This window comes from Bos indicus, chromosome 23 (genome assembly GCF_029378745.1).
Source record: "Bos indicus isolate NIAB-ARS_2022 breed Sahiwal x Tharparkar chromosome 23, NIAB-ARS_B.indTharparkar_mat_pri_1.0, whole genome shotgun sequence".
Classification (NCBI taxonomy): domain Eukaryota; kingdom Metazoa; phylum Chordata; class Mammalia; order Artiodactyla; family Bovidae; genus Bos; species Bos indicus.
In genome coordinates, this window is record NC_091782.1 from 8,225,439 (window position 1) to 8,245,551 (window position 20,113).

The 20,113-nt window shown below is 46.6% G+C and overlaps 1 protein-coding gene across 1 annotated transcript in view; it reads right to left on the reverse strand.

Moving 5' to 3' along the window:
* LRRC1 (leucine rich repeat containing 1) overlaps positions 1-7,836 on the reverse strand; it is a 135,112-nt gene extending 127,276 nt beyond the window's left edge. The window contains exon 1 of the mRNA XM_019986203.2: positions 7,543-7,836. Coding sequence (XP_019841762.2) covers positions 7,543-7,701 — 159 coding nt within the window. The 5' untranslated portion in view covers positions 7,702-7,836. The remainder of the gene's footprint in view (positions 1-7,542) is intronic.
* Between the last annotated feature and the right edge of the window lie 12,277 nt (positions 7,837-20,113).

Sequence of the window (20,113 nt, forward strand, 5' to 3'; positions counted from 1 at the left end):
ACTCACCTAGAGCCAGACATCCTGGAATGTGAAGTCAAGTGGGCCTTAGAAAGCATCACTATGAACAAAGCTAGCGGAGGTGATGGAATTCCAGTGCAGCTATTTCAAATCCTGAAAGATGATGCTATGAAAGTGCTGCACTCAATATGCCAGCAAATTTGGAAAACTTAGCAGTGGCCACAGGACTGGAAAAGGTCAGTTTTCATTCCAATCCCAAAGAAAGGCAATGCCAAAGAATGCTCAAACTACCACACAATTGCACTCATGTCACACGCTAATAAAGTAATGCTCAAAATTCTCCAAGCCAGGCTTCAGCAATTCATGAACCATGAACTTCCAGATGTTCAAGCTGGTTTTAGAAAAGGCAGAGGAACCAGAGATCAATTTGCCAACATCCGCTGGATTATCGAAAAAAGCTACCCTTTACACCTCCCCAAAATTCAAGCCTGTGTAAAGGCTCATGTTTGAGGAAATCTCAAGTACCTTGGGTTGGGAAGATCCCCTGGAGAAAAAAAATGGCAACCCACTCCAATATTCTTGCCTGGGAATTCCACGGACAGAGAAGCCTGGTGGGCTACAGTCCATAGGGTTGCAAAGAGTGGGACATCAGTGACCGACTGAATACCACCAAGTACCCAAGTAACACAGTTTCAGCAGCCGCAATTTCTTGCAGAGGTGATAACACTCTGGAAGATATGAGGAGGGACCAGGGTGACCCCTTCTCCCCAAAAGCCCCTGGGAAGAAGGAAGGGGGGCTGTGGAACTGGCTTATTTTGCCATGTTAGCAGCATGACTCAACTCTGTCAGTGCTGGGACAGGTTTGTTCAGGGAACAGCTTTACTTTTTCTCAAAGAACTGAGCTGCTTTTAAACAAAGAGATTTCAGCAAGAGTTCAAGTGACTCTGGAAGTCGAAATGCTGCAAGCATCAGTGCTGCAAAGCATCAGCAGAGGAGGCCGAGACTGAATTCCCTGGGGAGGTACAGGCATGGCAAAGCTCATGTCACTGGGGAAAAAAGAACCCACGGGGTCTCCAGCGTCACTGTGGCTACAGTATTATCAACTTGATAACCACATTCACTGAAACCCAAAAGAAAGCCAGCACCTCGGGCCTTCCACCTTTCTCCTGAGTTAATGTCCAGTATGCTGTTTAGCGAGCACTTGACAAATTCAGTGCCAACATGCCCCACGATGGAGGAAAACACATCCACGACAAGCAGGCGGATGTCCTGTGCGCTGTGACCCCCAGCACTGACGAGGGGCTTGGGCGGTCAGCACAACACGGCAAGGGGAGCGGGAGGAAGCGCACTGGATCAGACGCCCGAATGTCCCTGAGGGCGCGGCCCACCCCGGGGCGCCAGACCTCCGCGCGGAGCCTCACTGCCTCCTCTGCCCCGCTCCGGAACCACCTCTCCAGAACTGAGGTCCACCTGCTCAGACCCGGCCCGGCCTCGCTCCAGTCCTGCTCGACCACCCAGGCACCCCTCTCTCTGGCTACCCGGGAAGGACAGGCTCTGGGGACCGCTACGGGTCTTCTCCTTCCTTCTAAGGTGAGCATCACCCCCTGAAGCCTCCCCTCTGCCCCCCAGAGAAGGAGCCGCCTCCTAACTGTAACAGGGCCAGGCCCCGCCCCCGGTGCAAGTGACAGGGGCCTGGAGGCGGGGCCTGGCTCCACGGCTGACCGTGGCCAAGTTCCCTGCACGAGCCTCAAGACCACTCCTTAAATACGTATCGTCTCGGTGCCCGCACGGGCAAAACTGGAATTATAAGGGCTAAAGTGAGTGGTGATTCCATCTAAGGCAAATAATTTCTAGAGAGCACTTAATGCAGTGTTTGGCACTCATTCAAATATCAGTAATTATTATTAATAAGTAGTTTCTAATCAAGACCCTCCAGTGTCCACCAACCTAGGGCAAATTACAACCCCCCCACCAGGCCTCTGGAGAAGGCAATGGCACCCGACTCCAGTACTCTTGCCTGGAAAATCCCATGGAGCCTGGTAGGCTGCAGACCATGGGGTCCCTAGGAGTCGGACACAACTGAGCGACTTCACTTTCACTTTTCACTTTCATGCATTGGAGAAGGAAATGGCAACCCACTCCAGTGTTCTTGCCTAGAGAATCCCAGGGATGGGGGAGCCTGGTGGGCTGCTGTCTATGGGGTCGAGCAGAGTCAGACACGACTGAAGCAACTTAGCAGCAGCAGCAGCCACCAGGCCTCAGTTTCCTCACCTGTAAAGCGGGGGGGTGGGAGGGGGGTGTAGGGAGGAAAGGTGGGGGGCTGGGCTAACACAGAACAGAGTCAGGAAACAGCTAAGTGCTCAGCTGGGTAACAGGACAGGCTCTCTGCAGAAGGAGAACCGGCTCGCTAAGGAGAAACGAGTCAAGCTCTAAGGGGCAAGCGCTCTCTTGGACGCCCTTCCTCCTGGGCTTGCCTTAAATTATTTTCATTGTAATGTTACTTGCTGTGCTGTGCTTAGTCATTCAGTCCTGTCCAACTCTTTGCGACCCCATGGACTGCAGCCCACCAGGATCCTCTGTTCATGGGGATTCTCCAGGAAAGAATACTGGAGTGGGTTGCCATGCCCTCCTCCAGGATAATGTTACTTAAAGTGTGTCCAAATATAACGTTTTATATGCTTTAGCCCTTATAAAACTATAAGGTGAGACAATGTAAAAATCAGATTTTTTAAAAAAGCAACAAAAAGAGAACTCAGCATGTACGATGCGACTATGTACGACGCACGGCTGCACATGTATGAACTACACCACCGCCTCGGAGCGGGCTCCCAGGGGCCCTGCACGGCCGCGCACCACGGGGCTGGGACCCCTCAGCCGTCCATCTGTCGCTCTCCTCTAGTGGACTGCCCTGAAACCCCATCCATCAACTCCCAGCCCTCATTTGATCCCAAGAGATGACTTCTGCACTAAGTCCACATCTGTCCTTTCCCCCTTGGCTACAACTGAAAGAGGGCACACTGGACATCAGCAGGAAATCCTTATGGCACAACACACTTGTGAGGTCACCTACATTTTACAGAATCTATGATTCCTTTAATTATTACTTAAAAGGATATTAAAATTTTAATTTTTTTTCAAATTCCCAGGAAATTGCCTTAAACTCCAGTTTAAAAGACATCGTTTCCTCAAAAATTAAGAGAATATTATATTTTGGTGAAAGAAGAGAACAGTTGTATAGATATTACAAATTTGTTATATGGAAAAAAAAAGTTTCCTAATAAAAGTGCCTTACCATAATATCCAGAAATCTTAAACATCGCAGAGCTAACTGTAAGTGCTCTGCATGCATCCTCTCTTTCATCCCAGAAACCACCCTATAAGGCAGAAGTCACTGTGACACAGGAGGAAGCCAAGGCTTGAGGAGAGAATGCAGGTGATGCAAGAGCAGCCCCGAACTGACGCCAGCAGCCCCGCCCCTGCTGCTTCCAGACCCGCCTGGCAACGGTGGGACCCAGGGACAGGAGGGATGGAGGCAGGCTGAGTCCCTGAACCTGTGAGCCCGAAAAAATCATGGGCCCGGCCTCCAGCCGGGAACTGCTGGCGAGAGGAGCCACTGCACATTCAAACACAGTGGGCTGAAGACAAGGCGGACTTATTCTCAACAGATCACAGCTGAAGAGCCTGCAGTCACATTCATAGAAATTATGTTTATGATGCATGAAGATGACTTCAGAAAGACAAGGTAGTCAAAATGTCCAGCATGGGGGAACTCCCTGGCGGTCCAGTGGTTAGGACTCAGCGTTTTCACTGTTGGGGGCTCAGGTTCAATGCCTGGGGCGGGGCCGGGGGGAGAGGGGGAGGGATAAGATCCTGCAAGCCTCCCGGAAAAAACAAAAAAAAACAAAAAAAAACTGTCCGGCACAAGAAGAGACAGAGAACAAAAGCAGGCAGGATAGGACACTGGACTCTGAACGTCTTTTCCAATCCCAACAGACCAGTGCACGGGAGAAGCTAGGCGTGGGAAGGGCGATCACAATGGTGAAGAAACAGCACAGTGTCCCTGCGACGGCGTGTAAGGACACATCCAGGCAACAGGCGTGCCCACGGTGTCCCAGACACTGTCCTCAGTTCAGCCACAAACTAAAACTCCCCTGCCCACGTGGAGCTTAAGCTCTGGTTGAGGAGACAAAGAATGAGTAAGTGAGGACCCAGTCTGGAGTCAGGGGGTGACAAGTGCTCTAAGGGCTAGGAAAAGAATAAAGCAGGATGCCAGAGAGAAGGAAGGGTGGGGGCAGATGGCATCTGGCAACCGTGGAACCATTAACTGAGCTCTAAGAAGAGGGGACAAGATGAAACTCAAGTCTTTAACCTAGAAAGGCTTGAGAGCGCTCGCTCCAAGTGTCTGATGCCTGGTAGACCAGGCCCTGCTATGCTCCAAAGAGACCACAGCAAACACACGTTTGAAGGCATCTGATAATCGTGCACACCGAGGGGAAGACCGATGGTGTCAGGAACGCAGAGAGGAAGGCAGGAGAGGCAGACAAAACCACTGCACCACGTGGGCGACCTTCGCTTCTGAAGACCTGACTGTTCTCTGACTACATTAGAGAAGGCCAGAGGCCACAGCAGTGATGAGCTTCAAGGGACAAGAAGCAGAGGAGGATCTGCATCAGACTCGGCAACCTTCATTCAACAGAAGAACAGGGGTTTACTGAGCAGGACCCACCGGACACATAACTCATGCTCCCAAGGGCGCACCTCAAGGTGTCTCGTTAACATACATCCAGAAGGGATGGGGCTGGGCGAGGGGACCAGCGAAAGGAGGGGACAGGGTGAGGAGGCTGAAGGTGAGGACTGAGTCCCCTGCAGCCATGAGAGGCTATCTGTGGGTGTGGCCCCTGCCGAGGGCACCGATGCAGGTTCAGCAAGAGGTCGGCAATTAGGTCAGTAACCACTGCTGACTCTGATGACGGGGGTGCCCGCTCCACCCACACCCACCACACTTGTACTAAAGTCACTGTCTCCCCACAAACTGCTCATAGGACTCACATTTTCTTTAATCTCTGTATCCCCCACAACTAGCAAAATCCTGGAGGGTCAATAAAGGCTCGACTGAGACCAAGCTTTCATGACAAGGATAAACCAGAGGGGCTGAATAACTGAGGGTCTGATAGGGGTGAGAAGCGGGCGAGGCCAGCTTCCTGTTCAGTTGGCAGACGCATGGCGGGGGAGGCAGGCAGGGGTGGCCACAGCGATCAGATCTCACTGGCTGAATAGCCCTGAAGGTCACTTCAGTCCTGAGTCTCGCTTTGGAAAACGAGGGGACTGGAGCAAACCAGAGGTTGCAGACCTTCAGGGAGAGGAGATGCTTTTCATGATGCTGAAGGCTAAGCTGCGTGCGCACCTTCGCTGTTGGGGCTGGGGGACCAAGGCTGCAAACAAACTGCAGAGGCGAGAAGGTACCACAGGTATGGCCACCACCCCAAGGGCCCTGGAGGAGTGTCAGCAAAAGGGGCCCCCTGGTGATGTGGCGGGTAAGGGGACGGGCTGGGGGAGGTCAGGCCAGCGGCGAGCAGCACCAATGAGCCACTCGGGTCTCAAAGACTGTGAATAAAACTCTGGTGTTTTCACGGCTGTTGCTGGAGTCTGGCTTGCGCACACCCAGGACACAAGAAGGCAGGGAGAAACATTTTACACAACTTGAAAACTATAAAACTATTTTAAGAGCTGTAAGAGCAATTATCCATAAGCAAGACCTCTTATAACCTTTGAAAAGCCTTTTTTTACCATATTTACTGAGGGCGATCCAACTGTATTTTGAGCTTCTGAGAAGTTTCCATTTAGAATCAGTAGGAATACCTGGCACATCCAAACCCCATAATTTCCCATACCAAGCTGGATCCCCAAACATTACAGAAAACCCACAAACGTTGTGGAAGGCAGTAAAAAGCCAATCCAGTCACAGGAAATCTTCCAGTGCTACAAAGGAAAACAAACAAACAAAAACACCACAAAGAGCCCTGAAACATTTCTAGTCGAACAGCTTTTCCCTCAAGCTTTAATAAGTTCATTCTGAAGCCCTTGAAAAGTATTAAATTACATATTTGATATTCCTGACAGTAGAAATGCCTAAAATTTATTACAAGTTAAGGCAGTAAGTGAGCTCATGACTTTTAAGTCAAATTTAAGGCAGCTAAAGGCCAGATAAAACCATGTGTTTGAAAATGCCTGCAAAATAATAAATGCCGGAGGGAACTGGATGGCTTTTCTGCTTCTAAGCTAAATAAAGCTTGGGGGGTGGGGGGAGCTTTGCAAAGATCCTAGTGAGGATAATCCCCCCTCAACTGCACAGAGCAAACCATCCAATCACTTCTAACCAGGGAACAAGGAAAGTTAATCCAGGAATAATAACAACACTTGAAATATTGAGGAAAAACACAGTTCTGTTTAAAACCCTCTGCCGGGCCAGAGGACGAATCGGGTCATTCTAACAGGCCAAAACATTTGACTGTTGAGTGTTTTTGTGACCACGTCTCGGCTTTGTGTTAACAAAGGGTCCAGGAGGAGGACGCTCGGGCCTTCAGGTCTGGCCCCGCTGCCAGCAGCCTCCGCACTTCCTGCACACCTTCGGATCAAGCGCCCCGACTTCCTGCAGAGCCCTGGATGCTGGGCTACCTTCCTCCTTCGGGCTCTCTCAAGCTAATTTCCCCAGGCAGGCTCGAAGCGTAAAAGTTTCGCAGTCCCCGAGCGACCCTCCATTAAAGCACAATCAGCATGTGTCGCTTCGACAGGTCTGGCCGGATAGGAAGATTAATGCACAACAAACAACTCAGAAGAGGTAAATGCAACCCCTGCAAAGGCAGCAATCAGCAGGCTGAACGCCGCCGCTCCGGGAGCCCGGCGGCAAGGCTAGCCCGCCCGGCGGAGGCTCTGCTGGCATTCGCCGCGGTTCCTTTCACGCAACAGGTCCACGCAGAGCCGGGCACCTGCCCACAGCTCCGCCGGGGCAGCCCCCGCCAACCCCGCCCCGCCCCGGGCGGCCGGTCCTGGAGCCCGGGCGGGCGGGCCGGCCAGCCACGGCTCTTGCCCCCGACGAGGCCGGGAGCACATTCCTCGGGAGATGCCGAGATAGCACGGCCAGCCCGCGCGCTGCCCGCCTCCTCCTCCCGGCCCTGCCCGGGCCGGAGGGGAACCGCGCCCCGGCCGGCGATCGCGGCACGGCGGGGCCGAGGGGACCGGCCCCGGGAGCCGGACGCCGGGCCGGGCTCTCCCAGCCGGGCACAGTCCTGGGCCGCCTGGCCCCGCACTCGCCCGCTCACAGGTGCCGGACTCTGGTCTCTAGATGTGTATCCAGACGGCGTGTCTGCACAGGACGTCTCCACAAAGCGCACACGCTCCGGCGACCACAGCAGGTCGCTCCGTAGAGAAAGAAAAGGAACTTTGAGGAGGAAGCAGCAGGTGAGCGCAGGTAGACTTCGTGCCCGCGGGACCTGGCGGCCAGGCCCCCAGATGGCCAAGGAGACGGAAGGGGGAGCGGAAAGTAGGGGACAGGGCGGCAGGGCGCGTAGGTGAGGCCGCACTCACCTCCGGCAGCTCGCGGAGCTGGTTGGCGTCCAGCAGCAGCTCCTCCAGGCTGCGGGCGTAGCGGTAGACCTCGTCGGGCACGTAGAGCAGCGAGCAGTGGCGCCTGTCGATGGTCTCCACATGACGGTTGCACCGCCACAGCGGGATGCAGTGGAACATCGCCGCCCGCCGCCGGGGCCCGCGCCGCCGAGACCCGGGCTCCGCGCCCGCCCGGCGGCCGCGCTCCGCCCGCCGCGCACCCGCGCGCCCGTCGGCCCCAGGGCTCGCTCGCTGGCGCCTCGCGCCGGGCTCCGGACTCGCAGCCGCGCGCAGGCACCTCGGCGGGAGCCCCGCCCACCCAGCGCCACCGCCGCTTCCGACGCACCGCCCACCCGGGCCCCGCCCACCGCGGGCCCCGCTTCCGACACGCCGCCGCCTCGCCACTGCGCCTGCGCGCCGGCGTGGGGGGCGCGCGCGGGGCTGCTCGGGTCTGGGGGCCACTCCTCTCGGGGCTTTCCCGGTGGCCCGGAACCCGAGGGTCGGCCCCGCGGCAGCCGGACGCTGGCGGTGCGCGCTCGGGCTGGGCCCCGGGGCGTGTCCGGGGAGCACCTTTGAGGGGATGCAGCGGGGAGGGGGCGCGGCGGGCGGTGGGACAACTTCTGAAGTAGCTGCGCGTACCTCGCTCTCCGGCTCCCCTCGCCCCGAAACCGCTTTCCCTTCCGGGGTCGGGAGGCGCCGCCCTGGAGCGTACCTTGCGCGCCCTGGGCGCCCCTGAGCTCCGGGTTCCGGGCGCGTTTGAGGTGTCGCGGCCGCGCGACTTTTCTGCCGCCCCCCCTCCCCGCCCGCGATGCTCCGGCGGCCCCACAGGTGAGCGGGCTGCCCTGCGGCCCGCGGGCACCGCCTGCAGGCCGCCGTAGCGTCCTCGGTATCCTTCGTCTCTCTACGCAGTGAAAGGAGACCCCTTTTACCACACCGCCAAGGACATAGGCGTCAGGGAGTCTGCGAGACCCTCATAGAGGGGATGGCACCCGGTGGGCAGCCCACAGACACAAACGAGCAGGCAAATACGGGTTTCTGAGCCCATTGCAGCCCGGCTGGACGTTGGCCCCTGGAGACCAGCCTGGACTGGAGGGAACAGCGGGGGAGGAGGGCAGGGGGCCGCCGGGTAGCATCCTCCGTCTGGCTCCTGCGTTTCTCCACCAACACCTAGTCTCTTGCAAAGGGTAGATTGCAGCCCCAGAAGGAGTAGCTGGGAGGACCCAGGAGGCTCACTACTGGGTGACCATGACCTTGCCGCTGATTCGTATCAGAGGACTAGGGCCAGCACCCTGAACTTCCCCTCTTCCTGTCTCCGAATAACCACACCAGCTCCTTGGCAAAAGGTTGCTGACCAGGTCAAAACCAGTCACATTGATGGGTTGTTTTCTCGGGGTCGACTCTGACTCCCCATCTGGGCGCCCCTTCGTCCTCACGCCTTCCCCCTTCAAGTGAACTTGACCTATGACCTCTAGTACTCAAGCTCTCCCCCCCAGGCTCTACCACCCCGCCCCCAAACTGCGAAGCTAGTCAAGGAGTCTGAAGTCAAGGAATCCACATTTCTGCAGAAGACTGAGCGCTGAGCGTGCTCTGTAGTCAAAGCAAATTTGGATCTGAAACTAGTTTTTGCAAGGTATAAGTGGTCTCGGTTCCAGCTGTGCATGGGACAGTCTTTGTGGGGTGAGTGGGGAGAACAGTTCATCATTTCAACTCTGCTAGGAGAGCTTTTCACTTCCCAGTCAGTGAGGACTGGTCCAAGTTCCACGGCCTTGTCTGTTTCTACCCCCGCATTACCACCGTAACTCTAATTCCAATCCGTCCCTTAACTCCACTGCCCTACCCTGTCCACCTTGACTTTCGTTTGTCCTGGCTTGATTTCTGCATTCTCAAGGGAGGTTACCTGGACTTTGAACCTTAGTCCCCCTTCCTTCATTCTCAAATTCCAGAAACCCACTTTGTGACACCTTTGGTGGGGAGACTGGTTCCTGCCTGAGAGCCTAGGTCTAAAAAAGTAAGCAAGTCACTGGCCTTGTAAGTTTTCCAAATGCTTAAAAATAATAATAAAAATAAAGGAGATCTGGCCCCCTCATCTTCATCTTCTGTTGATTTCCAGAATTATCACACTAGATTATTATCATAAACACCAAATGTTTTTAAAATGAGGCTGATCTTTTTAAGACTCCAAAACCTCAAGAAGCATTCTCCATGTGTCTCTCTATGGCACTTACACTTCCATATATTAGATTATCTTTACTTAATCTCCAAAAGATTGTGACTTCTTAGACCACAGGTACTATTTCACTTGCTCTGTAGACCCCAACAACTACCATAGCCCTATAGGCACATTGAATGATCAAATTGCCTTGAATCTTTGGAAAGCCAGTGGTAGAATTCTTGAATTTCCTCATTTTCAAAGATCTGCCAAGAATCTGAAACGTTAGTGTGGTAATAGAGAAAATATGAAAACACTTGGTGAAGTGGAGAATTAGAAAATCAATTCTGTATCTTCCTGAAGAGTTTGAGGGTTTCCCTACTGACAAAAATTCTAATTTCTTTCCTTCTGTGTAAACGTTTTGACTCAAGTTAAAATGTAAATAACCATAGAAATCTAATTTTGTTTGGAATAATGCAATTAATTTTCAGTGTGACCACTTTTCACATCCTTTGGGGCTAGAGAAGTCCAACTTTCAGCTTTGTTGAGTTAGATAGGTTTCACTTTTATAAGCCTCAGTTTTATCAGTGCAAATGAGGACAATGGTCCACAAGTTGTTATCAGGATTAAATAAGATGATGTAAGTAAAATGCTTAGCAGAGTGTCAGGTACACGTCTATTCAGGCAATAAATATTCACTATGTACTAGTTGGTCTGTGTAATCAGCATCTGTTTTGGATCACTCACTTTGGAGAAACCAGCAGCTATGTTGTGCAGCCCCATAGAGAGACCCACACGACTATCTTGCCCATAGCTAAGTGAGTCAGTAGACTTGGAAGCCAACCCTCCTGTCTCAGTCACGCCTACAAATGATGACAGAACCAGCCAATCCCCTAACCGCAACAGCAGGACAGACCTGGACCCAGGACCACTTTAAGCGGCCCCTGGACTCCTCTCAGAAACCGTATAAAACAAACGTTTCTTATTTTCAGCTGCTAATATTTGGGGTAATTTGTTACACAGCGACAGATAACTTATAAATTTACTTATGCTCCCCAGATGGTACTCCAGACAGACCTTGTTAAGAACAATAAATGCTCCATTAATGGTGGTATTGTTGCCCTGTTATTATTTCTTTGGCGATGATGGTTGTCATTGACAGTGAAAGTCCAAAACAATAGCTGATAAGATGGGGTCAAATGAGAATTCAGAGTTTTGAGCATGTGAATTTTAAAGGGAGACACCACCCGTTCACTAGAACGACTAAAAAGTAAAAGATGGACAGTCTCAAGTGTTACTGAAGGTAAGGAGCAACTGGAACTCAGGCTTTGCTGGTAGGGGTATAAAATAATAAAAACCACTTTTGGAAAACAATGTTTAAGTTTTTTATCAGCATATACCTGTCTTGATGATCCAGCCATTCTACCACCAGGTAGAATGAAATGAAAAAAATGAAAGCTTATTTCCATACAAAGCCTTGTTTACAAGTGTTGGTACCAATTTTGTTAAAAATAGCCCAAACTAGAAACTATCCAAAGAGTCATCAATAGATAAATGAATGCACAAAGTGTACTACATTGAAACAATAGAAAAACAACAATAAAAAGGAATTTTGTTCCTTTTCTACTACTTTCCTAATGTTACTGATACTTGCAACAATGTGGATGAATTTCAGAAACAGCATGTTTAGCAAAAGCAAAGCCATACACAAAAGGCTATATACTGTTTGATTCCTTTTATATACATATAAATTCTGCTACTGCTAAGTCACTTCAGTGGTGTCCGACTGTGTGACCCCACAGATGGCAGCCCACCAGGCTCCCCCGTCCCTGGGATTCTCCAGGCAAGAACACTGGAGTGGGTTGCCATTTCCTTCTCCAATGCAGGAAAGTGAAAAGTTAAAGGGAAGTCGTTCAGTCGTGTCCGACCCTCAGTGACCCCATGGACTGCAGCCCACCAGGCTCCTCCATCCATGGGATTTTCCAGGCAAGAGTACTGGAGTGGGGTGCCATTGCCTTCTCCAACATATAAATTCTAGACAACACAAACTAATATATTGCAGTACAACCTAGGTCACTGGTTACCTGCAGTCAGAGATTGGAGTAGAGATATGGACAGAAAGACTGATGGCAAAGGCATATCAAACAGGGAAATTAAATCTTACAGGCAATGCAATGCTGGAAGAAATTTGCATAAGAATCACACAGCCCTCTGGGAGACCTATACCTCAGCTCCCCCAAGCTTGAATTTAAGAATCTTTTCTAGAGATTATACATCAGCTTGGATGAAATCAAACTCCAAACTTGTGTTTTAGTCCATTCAGGATAAAAAAAACTACCATATACTTAGTGATTCATAAACAACAAAAATGTATTTCTCACAGTTCTTGAGGTGGGGAAGTCCAAGATCAAGGTACTAGTAGATACGATGTCAGGTAAGGACCTGCTTCCTGGTTCACAAATGATCATCTTTTCACTGTGTTCTCATACAGTATAAGGAGACCTGGGGAGCTCTCTGGGGTCTCTTTTATAAGGGCCCTAATCCTATTCGTGAGAGTGCCACCCTCATGACCATCCAATTGCTCTACTTCCATATACTGTCATATTGGGAATTACATTTCAAGATATAAATTTAGGGGAATACCTACTTATCTATAGCATCTTATCTTCTCTGCTGGATGTAGCTGAAATTTTGAGTTATTTTATTCTTAACTGTGATTCTTGGAAACTGAACTCCACATGCATAATGAAAGGTCAGCCAAAGATAGGGAAGGAGTTGATGCAGAATTGAGAGCACCCACTCTCACTCAGGGGCTGCCTTTACCGCTCAAACAGTGAAGAATCCACCCGAAATACAGGAGACACAGGTGATGCAGGCTCAATCCCTGGGTCAGGAAGGTCCCCTGCAGGAGGAAATGGCAACCCACTCCAGTGTTCTTGCCTGGACAATCCCATGGACAGAGGAGCCTGGCAGGCTACAGTCCATAGGGTCCCAAAGAGTCAGATGCAACTGAGCAGGTGACAGATGGATGAATGGATGGATGGATGGACCTTCACTCAATCCCTTCTGAGACTCCTCCTCTCACTTCCCAACTGCTTTGGTCACCCCAAGCCTGACCAAACTGCTCTAAACTTTGGCTGTTTTAATAGAGAGAAGAAATATTATCTGTTCTGTGCAGTAGAGAATAATGACTACACTTGTCAAACCATGAAACAGAACCTCACCGAGTGTTATTTCCCCTTCCTGGTGTAGACTCCCCTTCAGTTTCCGCTTGGTTTTGGTCACCCTCCAGCACCTTCAGATAGTCTTTTCTTGTGCTTTTTTCCCCTATAGTTTATGTTTATTTATTTATTCACGTGGGATCTTAGTTCTCTGAATGGGGATTGAACCCATGCCCCCTCACAGTGGGAGCTCAAAGTCGTCATCACTGGACCACCAGTGAAACCCCAGATAGCTTTTTCTTAATGTTTCGTCCAACATTATCATTGCTGTCTGTGCGAAGGTCGGTCCGATGGTAACCACTCAGTCACTATTTTCTGTTTTTTATTAATCATAAACATTTGTTTACCCAGCTTTATAGGTTGTAATATATGTAAGCAGTCTACAGTTTCACATGATGAAGACTTTAATCTGCTCCTCCATTCGGAGAAGTTACAAATGAGCAGTTCAGCTTCTCTGCTCTTCTGTTTTTGTCAGTGTTGTAAATGTGCTCATGATGAGACAAATATTGAACAACATTTTGCCTTGGTGGAGATGAGCCAAGCACTGTCTGTCATGTAGGCTGGTGTAAAGAACTCATAATTTTGCCTTGAATTTTTGCATCTGCTGCTAACTAGGGACGAGATCTTGGGTGAATCATACTAACTCCAGCGTTCATTTTCTTTATATCTTCAAAAGAGATGAAAAATGCCACCCTCAAAAAGCTGTCAAGAAAACTGCGGATTAATGTAGTGGAAAGAGCTTTCTGTGCCACAGAAAATGACACATTAGGCATTAGTCACTGTCCGTATTCTTTTCTCAGTCACCAGCCAAAATAAAGCCTGGGGAGTGTGTACTCTGTTTGGGTAAACAGTATGTAAATCATTGGATTGGAAGAAGTTAGACAGCAACATTTTTCGACATGAAAGAGAATATACCAGAGGAGCCCAGTAAAAACTATAGCACCCACCACTCTGTGCATTTTATTTTTTCTGTCTCTGTGTCACAACCTCCTTCTTCCAAAAAAGCAGAACATGTCAGGCAAAGCCTAGAGGAGGCTCCCAAGCACCCTTCCTCAGGTTGGGGCAATGATGTCCATTTGTATAAGGCTTTTTAGTTTCCTTTAAACCTGTGTTCCCTGCAACGGAAGCACAGTCTTAACCACTGGACTGCCAGGGACGTCTCAATGCATTTTAGTTTAAAGAACCATAACATACATCATCTCACTGGATTGAAATGTAATTTTTAGTCATTTAGATAAACACAGAGGCTTCATTTCTTGCTTCATTTATTTTCCAACTTGATCCAGAAAGGACTTAAGAAGGTCCTACAAATCCTCCTTTTCTTATATTACTCCTATAGCTATAATGCCTACTGTATAAATTAAAGTAGCATGGATACTAAGTCTTCACTGAAAGCCAAGACTCACTGCATAAAAAAAAGAAAAAGATATCAATGAGCAGAACTGTGCCCCTTCTAATGATTCAAGCAATTCAAATACCACTGCTAATAAAAGTATGTTGATCAGTTCACTAAAATAAATCTAGAAAAGGTCATGTTTCTCCAGTGAAGTTTGCACCATCCATATAATTCATGTAAGCTTAATTGGAGAAATAATATTTTATGCCCTGACAGAGTAAAACTTTGTGAGGTTACTGATAAAGCTTTTTATTAAAAAATTTAGTTTAATTGAGGTATAATGAACATATAAAATTATAAAATACTTAATGTGTATGTAATGGTGATTTGATTACACATGCAAAAGTATTCCTTCATCTAGTTAATTAGCATACTTGTCTTTTTCTTCTTTTTCTCCTTTTTTTGATGAGAAGATTTCTGTTCTAATTTCTTAGCAAATTCTGTTTATACAATACAGTGTTATTAACTATAGACATCATATTTTACATTAGATACTAAAACATTATTCATCTTATAACTGAAATTATGTGCCCTTTTACCAACCTCACTCTGTTCTTCCTGGCAAACCACCACCTTTCTCTTCTGTTTCTATGAGCTTGAATTTTTTAAAAAAGATTCAGCACATAAATGATACCATGCAGTATTTGCCTTTCTCTGTTTGATTTTTGTATACAATATAAGAAAGGGATATAGCTGTTCAGTTTTCCCAGCACCATTTACTGAAAAGACTATCCTCTCCCCATTGTACATTCTAGGCTCCATTGTAAATCAATTGACCAGATATTTATGGATTTATTTCTGGGCTCTCTATTCTTTTATATTGATCGATGTATCTGTTTTTATACCAGTACTATACTGTGTTGATAACTATAGCTTTGTGATATAGTTGGAAACAAGGACACATGATACCTTCAGCATCATTCTTCTTTCTCAAAGTTGCTTTGACTTTTCAGAGTTTTTGGTGGTTGCATACAAATTTTAGGATTGCTTGTTCTATTTCTGTGAAAAATTTTCATTGGAATTTTGATATGAATTGCATTGACTTTCTAGATTGCTTTGGGTAGTATGGACATTTTAACAATATAATTTTTCCAATCCATGAACTTGAAATATCTTTCCATTTACTTGTGTCTCATTCAGTTTTTTTAATCAATGTTTTTTGGTGTACAGCTTTCGCTACCTTCGTTAAATTTATTCCTAGGTATTTCATTCTTTCTGATGCAACTGTAAATGGAATTGTTTTCTTAATTACTCTTTCTGATGTGAAAGTGAAAGTCACTCAGTCGTGTCTGCCTCTTTGCGACCCCATCGATTATATAGTTCATGGAATTCTCCAGGCCAAATACTGGAGTGGGCAGCCTTTCCCTTCTCCAGGGTATATTCCCAACCCAGGGATTGAACCCAGGTCTCCCACATTGCAGGCGGATTCTCCACCAGCTGAACCACAAGGGAAGCCCTCTTTCTGATAGTCTATTGTTAATGAATAGAAATACAACTGATTGTAGTCTATTAACTTTGTATCCTGAAAATTTACTGATTTTTTTTATTAGTTCTAACAGTTTTTGGTGGAGTTTTTATACCTATATAATATCATGTCATCTGCAAATAGAGATAGTTTTACACCTTTCTTTCTGATTTGGAGGCCTTTTTATTCTTACCTACTTGCTCTGGCCAGATCTCCTAATGCTGTATTGAATAAAAGTGGTAACAGTGGGCATTTGGTCTTGTTCCAGATCTTAGAGGAAATCTTTCAGCTTTTCACCATTGAATACTATGTTAACTGTGGGCTTATCACATATAGGGGGCTTCCCTGGTGCTCAGATGGTAAAGAATCTGCCTGGAGGAGGGAATGGCAGCCCACTCCAGTACTCTTACCTGGAGAATTCCACGGATAGAGGAGCCTGGTGGGCTACAGTTCATGGGGTCACAAAGAGTTGAACACAACTGAGCGACTCATATATAGAGTTTATTATGCTGAACTGTGTGCCCTCTGCACCCAGTTCATTGAGTTCATTTTATTATAAATGAATGTTGAATTTTGTCACATTCTTTTTCTGTATCTGTCAAAATGATTTCATGATTTTTTTATACCTCATTTTGTTAATATGGATGTTTATTTCCATCCCCACGTTAGGGAAGCTTTCAGCCATTGCTTTTTCAAGTAAGCTTTCTGCTCGTTTCTCTCTCTCTTCTCCTCCTGCACCCCTATCATGTGAACATTGGTCCACTTGGTGTTTCCCCATAAATCCCTTAAGCTATCTTTTCTTTTCACTCTTTTCTTCTCTTTTTGCTCTTCTGATTGGATGAGTTTCACTGCCCGTTCTTTGATTTCTCTGATTTTTTTCTTTCTCTATCTTATCTGCTGTTAAACACTTCTATTGAATGTTTCAGTTCAATTGTTGTTCTCTTCAGCTCCATTCTTTCTTTTGTGTACTTCATTGTATTCTTTGTTGAAATTTTCACTTTGTTCATGCATTGCTTTCTTGACTTCAGTAAGCATATTTCTGACTGCTATTTTGAATTCCTTATAAGGTATATCACTTATCTATATTTCATTAAGGTCTGTTGCTGGAGTTTTATCCTATCTTCTTTTGAAATATATTCTTCTTTTTCTTTGACTCTCTGTGCTGAATTCTGTGCCTTAGGTAAAATAGTCACTTTTCAGTCTGGACAGAGTGGCCTTGTGTGAGAGATTATCCTTATCACTCAGCCTGGCCTGAGCTGTGTGTTCCTCTCAAGTCTTTGTGCTCATTCAAACTGCCTTCTTTGTTCTTAGTGGCTCCCAGGAACTGAGGGTGTGCCAAGGCCCATTTCAATATGGGTATTTTCTCATCTGCCCAATGTAGAGACCTTACGCAGCTGGTTTCTGGATTTCTTGTAGAGGAATAGATTTAGTGCATCCAGGGAAAGAGGTAAGTTCAGGTGATTCCTATGCTGCCATCTAAGACTGGGACGCTAATGAACCTTTTTTAACTTTTTATTTTGCATAGGAGTGTAGCCAAATAACAATGTTGTGAGGGTTTCAGGTGAACAGTGAAGGGATTCAGGCATATATATGTGTGTATCCATTCTCCCCTCCCATCCAGGCTGCCACAAAACATTCAACAGAGTTCCTTGTGCTATACAATAGGTCCTTTCTGTTTACCCTTTTAAATATTGCAGTGTATACATGCCCATCCAAACTCCCTTAACCACCCCTTCTCCCATCCTTTCCCCTGGCAACTATAAGCTTGTTTTCGAAGTCTATGAGTCTTGTAAGTTTCTTTGTATCATTTCTTTTTATATTCCACATACAAGGGATGTCATAAAATATTTCTCCTTCTCTGTCTGACTTACTTCACTCTGTATAACACGCTCTAGGTCTGTCTATGTTGCTGCAGATGGCATTATTTCTTTCTTTTTAATTGGCTGAGTAATATTCCATTGTATATGTGTACCACATCTTCTTTATCCATTCCTCTGTCGATGGACATTAAAGTTGCTTCCATGTCTTGGCTACTGTAAATAGTGCTGCAATGAACATCGCGGTGCCTGCATCTTTTTGGATCATCTTTTTCTCTGGATATATAGGAGTGGGCATATATACCCTGGCATACCCAGGGTCATACAGTAACTCTATTTTTAGTTTTTTAAGGAGGTGGCACATTGATAAAGAATTCGCCTGCCAAAGCAGGAGACACAAGAGATGTGGGTTTGATCCCTGACCTGGAGAAAGAAATGGAAACCCATGCAAGTATTCTTGCCTAGAAAATTCCATGGACAGAGGAACCTGGTGGGCTACAGTCCAAGAGGTCTCAAAGAGTTGGACCCAGTTTAGCAAGTGAGCACACACACATATTGTTCTCCATAGTGGCTATGCCAATTTACATCCCCACAAACAGTGGAAGAGTGTTTCCTTCTCTTCACACCCTCTTCAGAATTTACTGTTTGTGGATTTTTTTGATGACAGCCATTCTGGCTTGTGTGAGATGGATCTTATTGTAGTTTTGATTTGCATTTCTCTAATAATTAGTAATGTTGAACATCTTTTCATGTGCCTGTTGGCCACCTGTATATCTTTGTTGCAGAAATGTTCATTTAGGTCTCCTGGTTATCTTTTGAATGGCTTGTTTGTTTTGATGCTGTTAAGCATCATGAGCTGTTTGTAAATTTTAGAGACTAATCCCTTATCAGTCACATCATTTGCAAATATTTTCTCCCAATCTGTGAGTTGCCTTTTTGTTTATTGTTTTCTCTGCTATGCAAAAAACCTTTGAGTTTAAGTAGGTCCTATTTGTTTAATTTTTTTATTTCCATTATTCTGGGAGATGTATCAAAAAAGATATTGCTGTGTTATGTCAGAGAGTGTTCTGCCTATGTTTTCCTGTAGTTTTATAGTGTCTGGTCTCACATTTAGGTCTTTAATCCATTTTGAGCTTATTTTTGTGTATGGAGTTGGAGAATGATCTAATTTCATTTTTTTACACATGGCTGTCCAGTTTTCCCAGCACCATTTGTTGAAGAGACTGTCTTTCCAACATTAGACTTGCCTCCTTTGTCATAGATTAATTGCCCATAGATGCACGGGCTTATTTCTGGGTTTGCTATCCTTTTCCATTGATCTATATTTCTATTTTTGTACCAGTATTATATTGTTTTGATGACTGTAGCTTCGTAGTATAATCTGAAGTCAGGGAGCCTGATTCCTCCAGCTCAGTTTTTCTTTCTCAAGATTTCTTTTGCTATTTGAGCTCTTTTTTGTCTCCATACAAATTTTGAGATTTTTGTTTGTTTCAGTTCTGTGAAAAATGTCACTGGTAATTTGATAGGAATTGCACTGAATCTGTAGATTGCCTTGGGTAGTACAGTCATTTTGACAATATTGATTCTTCTAATCCATAAACATGATACATCTTTTCATCTGTTTATGTCTTCTTTGATTTCTTTCATTAGCATCTTGTCGTTTTCAGAATAAGGTCTTTTGTCTCCTTAGGTAGGTTAGTTCCTAGGTACTTTATTCTTTTTGATATGATGGTAAATGAAATTGTTTCTTCAATGTCTCTTTCTAATCTTTCATTGTTAGTGTGTAGAAGTGCAACAGACTTCTGTGCATTGGTTTTGTAGCCTGCACCCTTACCAGATCCACTGATGAGTGCTGATCCACTGATCAGCTGATCCACTGATCCACTCATCAGATCCACTGATGAGTGCTGGTAGTTTTCTGGTAGCATCTTTAGGATCTTCTATGTACAGGGCTTCCCTGGTGGCTCAGACGGCAAAGCGTCTGCCTACAATGCGAGAGACCTGGGTTTGATCCCTGGGTTGAGAAGATCTTCTGGAGGAGGAAATGGCAACCCACTCCAGTTTTCTTGCCTGGAAAATCCCATGGATAGAGGAGCCTGGTAGGCTACAGTCCATGGGGTCGCAAAGAGTCGGACACAACTGAGTGAATTCACTCACTCACTCATGTACAGTATCATCATCCGCAGACAGTGACAGTTTAACTTCTTCTTTTCCAATTTGGATTCCCTTTACTTCCTTTTCTTCTCTGATTGCTGTAGGTAGGACTTCCAAAGCTACGTTGAATAAAAGTGATGAGAGTGGACATCTCTAATGAAGCTTCCTTAAAGAAAAGAAAGATAACTGTGGACTTCCAGGCTATCTACAAAAACAAATTAACTGTTTAAGAGTAACAGATAGCTTATTTTTCATCTTCCAGTTACATTACTAACCAAATAATAAAGATAAGTCATATATATGTATAAAGTTATAAATATTTATATATTTAAAAGTATAACACTTAGATTT